The sequence below is a fragment of the Diabrotica virgifera genome, chromosome 5 (genome assembly GCF_917563875.1).
Source record: "Diabrotica virgifera virgifera chromosome 5, PGI_DIABVI_V3a".
Classification (NCBI taxonomy): Eukaryota; Metazoa; Arthropoda; class Insecta; order Coleoptera; family Chrysomelidae; genus Diabrotica; species Diabrotica virgifera.
In genome coordinates, this window is record NC_065447.1 from 249,774,770 (window position 1) to 249,780,769 (window position 6,000).

Below are 6,000 nucleotides of genomic sequence, written 5' to 3' on the forward strand. Positions count from 1 at the left end.
GAACTAGGTGAATTGGGTTAAAATATCTTAAAATTATCTGAGAAATCTTCTGTCTTCGTTTGATGGTAGAGTTTCTGGACACCATATATTATAAAATCGTCTAAAATATGTCCCTTTTTTAGGCTCATATTGGTGTAAAGGGAGTAGTATACGACAACCAATCAAAGCGTGGCATTCCCGGAGCAGTAATACATGTTAGAAACATTACAGATTTAGAAAAATCATATGATATAGAACACGACGTAACTTCAGGTAAGAACGTCATCATCATCAATGGTTTTACAACTCTTCGTGATTCTTTGCCGCGTTTACTATTGCCTTCCATGTTTGTCGGTCCTGTGCCACTAATTCCCATTGTCTCACTCCCATTTTCTCCAGATCTTCGTTGACTGTATCTTTCCACCTTTTTCTAGGTGATCCTAAAGACCTTCTCCCATCTGGTCTTTTCCAAAATACATTGTTTTCCCTTCATATAAGATACCATTTTAATTATATGAAGTTTAAATGTGATCACCAGTTTTTTATGATTTGCATACTTACTTCTCTGCGTGGCTGTCTTCAACAACCACCTAGCTAGACCTTGACTAGATGATCTATCAGTTTATGGGTTTCATAATGTATCCTCTGTACTCTGTTTCTAGCGAGAATATATCTGGTCTTAAGGAGTTTACTTGTGAAATGGTGAAATAATTTTCTGGTCCTGTCACAGCTACCTCCCTAGTGGTGTGTACTGAAGGTTTTAATTGGACGGTCTGAAATTCTATCTAGTTATGACGATCCACCTATTAACCTGTAACATGCCATTTCTGTTCTTACAGGCTTCTTCCAGTTGGTCTCCGCTGTTGACCTCCAAACTGGGACTACATAAAACATGATCGCTCTAACCCAGGCATTTTTGGCCTGTGCTAGAGGAGTTGCCTTGTACAACTTGAGAGTTGAACCATTCTCTTTGTCACTGATGCTTTTTTTCTTGCCTTCCTGGATGTGTTTTGTAAAGATGTTCTTCTGCTGAGGTGGACTCCTATAGGTATTTGACGACCCCTTATAACTGAATTCTATTTCATCTCATCGTTAATTCTTCTCTGGGTGGTAAGGTTCACTGTGTAAAATGAGGAAATGAATCTTGACTTCGTTGATCTTTATCTTCCATTTGCCTGTGTAGTCTGCAATTCTCTTTGGGTGGTTTTCAAGTTTCTCTACGATCCTCCTGTTTTTGGTTGAGGTGTAGATTGCTATGTATGTAGTCTGTATTTGTTCGGGCATTATTATGGCGTGATAAAGTGCTGCCCAGAGGCATCCCTTCTTAAACTGCTTGCATCCTGGACATCTTTTTGTCTGCTGAAAACTCAAAAATTATATTAGACAAATATGTATCTCATATGTTGACTAAGTAATAAGGTAGACTAGATCTTTTCATCTTGTAGATGGCTATTCCTGTTCTTTTGTTTCTATTAAAGTCAATTTTTGCGAGACTAACCAGTCTTATTAGTTGTAGTTCACAATTTCTTCCTTTTCTTAAACCGAATTGATCTTTCTCAATGACTCTTCTGCTTTTTGAATGTTTGTAAAGTCTTCTGTTGATGATCCTTTCCATTATTTTTCCAAATCTTTCCAGTAGTTATATTGGCCTGTAACTTTCTGGTCTTCTTCCGTTCTTCTTCGAACATTTTTAACTTATTTTGTTATAATATAAAACTATCAGTCCTATGTATTTTTTAGTTCATGATGGAGATTACTACAGACTGCTGACACCAGGCAAATACAAGCTCACAGCCTACCGAGACGGATTCTTGCCCCGATCGAAAATAGTGACTGTTCTGAATAAACCCTTCGAAGAAGCACCCAGGGTGGATTTCCCTCTGAAACCAATCACGGTAAGTCCGGAAAATGTTGAACCTGATGTCTTTATTGTTGAAGTTGACACTTTTTACGACGAATTTCAAGTACAGCCAGTACCAGAAGTAGGGATGTCTTATGATGGCTTTACAAACGATAACTATAACGAAATGAATGACTATAATGTTAATTATGATGGCTATTTTCGGGATTATCCTGATTGGGGACAAAATTATGAGCCGTATCCTAATTATCGTTACTATTAGAATCACATGTGGTAATTTGTTTACTTGTTCCTTATTTTAACTCGTAGTGTTGTTGTAGATATATTAACTAATTACAAAATTATTAATATTTAGGTGTTTTAATCAGGTTCTCATAATTAAAAAAAAATTAATGTCTGTGTGTGTGTCAGTAAGATTATACAATGCGTAATGCGTCCATAAAGTAACGCATAAATTAATTATTAGCTAAATAAACAACATTATTAGAAATTTTCGAAACAGGTCGATTTTGGATTTTAATTTATGATTTTTTGCCATGTATCTCGGCCTGGACGTGATGACGTAATCGATGATTTTTTAAATGATAATAGGGGTTGTGTGCTAGATTATTTGAAAGGTAATTCAATTTTCCATTCGGTAATATAAACATTAAGATAATTATTTATACAGGGTGTCCAAAAAAATTTGTGTTAATTAAATTAATTGACACAAAAATAAGAATGTGCGTAATTTATTTAATTCAAGATATATTTTACTGCTCTCAGAAAATAGAAATAAAATGTTTATTTGATAAATAAACATTGCTTTTCGCTTAAATTAAATTTTCAAACTGCCAAGAGGCAGGTGGGTGGCAGCTATGTCCATCTGGGACATATATCTAGTGAGGAAAAATCGATATAAAATATTACAACTGATCCTTAAAGGCAAAAAAGGGGGCCGTAGAGGTGTAGGAAGGAAATAATTTTATTGGTTAAAAGCATTCATGAATGGACTCAGATATCAAATGTACGACAATTTATTCCTAATTTCAGAAGATCGAGAAGCCTTTGCAATGATGATCGCCAACGTCGTATAAATACTAATATTGGTACATGAAGAAGAAGAAGAAGGTTCCATCTCTAATCATGTTGTGTAATTCAGAACATTTTAAAAATATCTGATAATAATAAGATGGCAGCACTGATACTGTTTAAAAATTCTAAATCCCATCGTTCATAAAACTAATATTATATATAGTGGGGATATATTTTCCACCGCCTATGAAAGGTTTAACTAAATTTGTTATTATAAAAACTGTTGAGTTAGTTAATAATATTTAATGTTAATGTTTTAGTGTTTTGTAAATCTTTCATATTATTTACTTAATACGTAGCGTTGTTCACACCATCACAAAGGAAGAAAAGGGAAGAAGCGCAGGTATCACTAATTTTATTTTATTTAGGGGGCTTTTGTTTGTGTTCTAACAACTGTCTCATTGCTATGTTTTGATTTACTAACTAAATATTCAACATTTAATAAAATAGTGTAAACAATTGAATAGTTTTGGTTCTGAGTAATAAATTTTTTCGTTAAAATACACGGGTGTTTTTGATATACCTTTGCATGCATGGTTTAGCTAAGATGGTGTTGTTAGATCGTGCCAAATGCTCTCTTGAAATCCACAAAGCATATGGAGAGAGAAGAGTTGAATTCCTACGACTGTACTTTTCACAACTGGTTGGTGGGTACACTAGTTATAGTGGGCAGAAGTACGAGATACATGGTGCAGTGTTCTACAAGGCTTGCGAACGCGGCAAGTGAATTAGGTCTTGTGGTAAACGAGAAAAAAACCAAATATATGTTGGTTTCTAAAACCTCCCGAAATATCCAACAGAGAATTCAAATTAACAATGACACCTTTGAGCAAGTCAAAGAATTCACATATCTTGGATCGCTAGTAAACTCAATAAACACGACAAGCGATGAAATAAAAAGACGCATAGCATCATACCAATAGCAAACAGAACTATTCACGGTCTCCAGAAACATTTAAAAAATAAAAATATAAAACGTTCAGTAAAGCTCACTATATACAAGGCCCTAATAAGACCGGTTTTGATATGGGGCTGAAACATGGACCTTATCTCAAAAGGATGAAAAACTTCTTGGTATTTTTGAGAGAAAATTCTTAGAAAGATTTTTGGGGCCGTAAGTGAAAATGGGCTATATGGCGTCGAATATACAACTTTGAACTATATCAGTTATACACCGATCCAGATATTGTTAAATTCGTTAAAGTGTAGAGACTTATATCGTTCTGAACACATTGCTAGGATCACAGATCACGAATACAAGAAGACATTAACATTTTCAACTTCTTGCCTTCAACTACCTTCTTGACAACTTTATGTGCTTCTCTATAACCTTCTCTTCGTAGGCTGATTTATCTTATGACGGGACGGGCTGATTAATCATCGGCTAGTTTATAGTACAACGGAACGGGCGACAACGGGGACGTGAGCCGTTTATTGTTCTACGACCCGTGCTGTCCACGTCCCGTCGTAAAAAAATTAGCCTTAAGTCGATTCTTCTCTGCTTCTGTTCTGGGATTTAGTAGTTCTAGATATTGTGTTTGCGACTTTCTATTTTGTTCCACGATTCTCTGGTAATCCACTCCCTCTTTTCTTTATTTACCTAGCAAATATTTTATCTAAAGAAGAAATGCAGCTGATGGCAATCAAATCGATTATAGCTCACGCTGTGGGAATAACGTGAAATATCATGATAGACCTGGATCCCGTGTACCAAAAAAAGTTGATTAATAGCAGGCTGAAAACTTGTTAATAGCTTAACGGTGTCTAGTCGGGCAAACTTTGATGTATTGGAACACTGGAACAGGGGAAGTTTTAATTGTGGAACAGGTTAAAAATTTGGAATGTCAGACTACGAAAACGTTGCATGTATTTTGTCGGACAGAACTTCCAATTGATTTGTTACCATTTCATTAATATCTCATGCAAAAATCAGACTAGTGTTTATCACCAACTGGGCATTTTAATGAGTGGAACACGAAGAATATGTCAAATGGCAGGAATCATGTTGGTTAGTAATAGCAGTCTGATTTTTGCATGAGAGTTTAATGAACGAGTAACAAATCAATTGGTTGTTCTGTCCGACAAAATACATGGGACGTTTTCGTAATCTGACGTTCCAAATTTTTAAACTGTTCCACAATTAAAACTTATCCTGTTCTAGTGTTCCTGTACATCAAAGTTTGTCCGACTAGACACCGATAAGCTATTAACAAATTTTCAGCTTACTATTAATCAACTTTTTTTTGGTACGCTGGATCCAGGGCTATGAGTGGCATATTGTCAATTAGAACAAAGCGGAGAGACAAATATTTATGCTTTCAACACCTGCCAATGTTTGGTTTTTCATTTGTTCAACTCATAAATATTATAAATATCATTTATACAGGGTGTTAACGTATGTAACTGTCATAACATCATTAAACTAACTGGACTAACTACGGTTTTAATATCTTCGTCACTTACTTGATAATCACACAATTATTGCTTTTTTAGATGCCACCATATATCAGAATCCAAACGAACAACTACATCAACTCTAAGCTAGATGACGAGTTCGACAACCAGCAGATCTCCAATTGGGCCGAAGAAAACGAGCCCATCCCTGAACCGATAGCGGTGCAATAAAAAATTCCAGTGAACAATATTTTTGTGTCAAACTGTATTTATTTCATTAGAGCACAACATAGAAACTGAAAAGGTTATTTTAAATTAAGAAAAATACTGTGTGGGAAAAGTAATAGGATAATCTTGTCAGTAAAGTACATCTAAACTGCTTATGATCTTGTTCATTTTTTCACATTCTTGTTCATTTGGTAAAATAACTGTACAAACCTGATGGTGTGTGTGGCCATCAGGTTATTCCATTGTGACGATTATTAAAGACAGTTAAGTGCTGCTGTAGTTTTCTTAATTTAGAATTACGTTTTATACAACATAATATAACATGTCTTCTTTCTCTAGACTTTTGCACGTACATAATTAGAAAAACAACATTTTTTAGAAACCTGCAACTACTGATAAGTTGTTGATAGTTATCCTGTAACCAAAAATCTGTAAGTTAAGAAATAAATTTTTGTTTTAAAATA

At 34.8% G+C, this 6,000-nt stretch overlaps 1 protein-coding gene across 5 annotated transcripts in view; it reads left to right on the forward strand.

The window, feature by feature from the left end:
- Positions 1-6,000, forward strand: part of LOC126884806 (carboxypeptidase E-like) — a 49,391-nt gene extending 43,391 nt beyond the window's left edge. The window contains exons 7-10 of one of the 5 annotated variants that reach the window (XM_050651049.1): positions 123-252; positions 1,720-1,874; positions 3,214-3,257; positions 5,408-6,000. In XM_050651049.1, the coding sequence (XP_050507006.1) occupies positions 123-252; positions 1,720-1,874; positions 3,214-3,257; positions 5,408-5,459 (381 nt within the window). In that variant the 3' untranslated portion in view covers positions 5,460-6,000. Of the gene's footprint in view, positions 1-122; positions 253-1,719; positions 2,191-2,872; positions 3,117-3,174; positions 3,258-5,407 lie in introns of those variants that run through there. The other 4 variants (XM_050651048.1, XM_050651050.1, XM_050651051.1 and 1 more) reach the window with 4 other exon arrangements.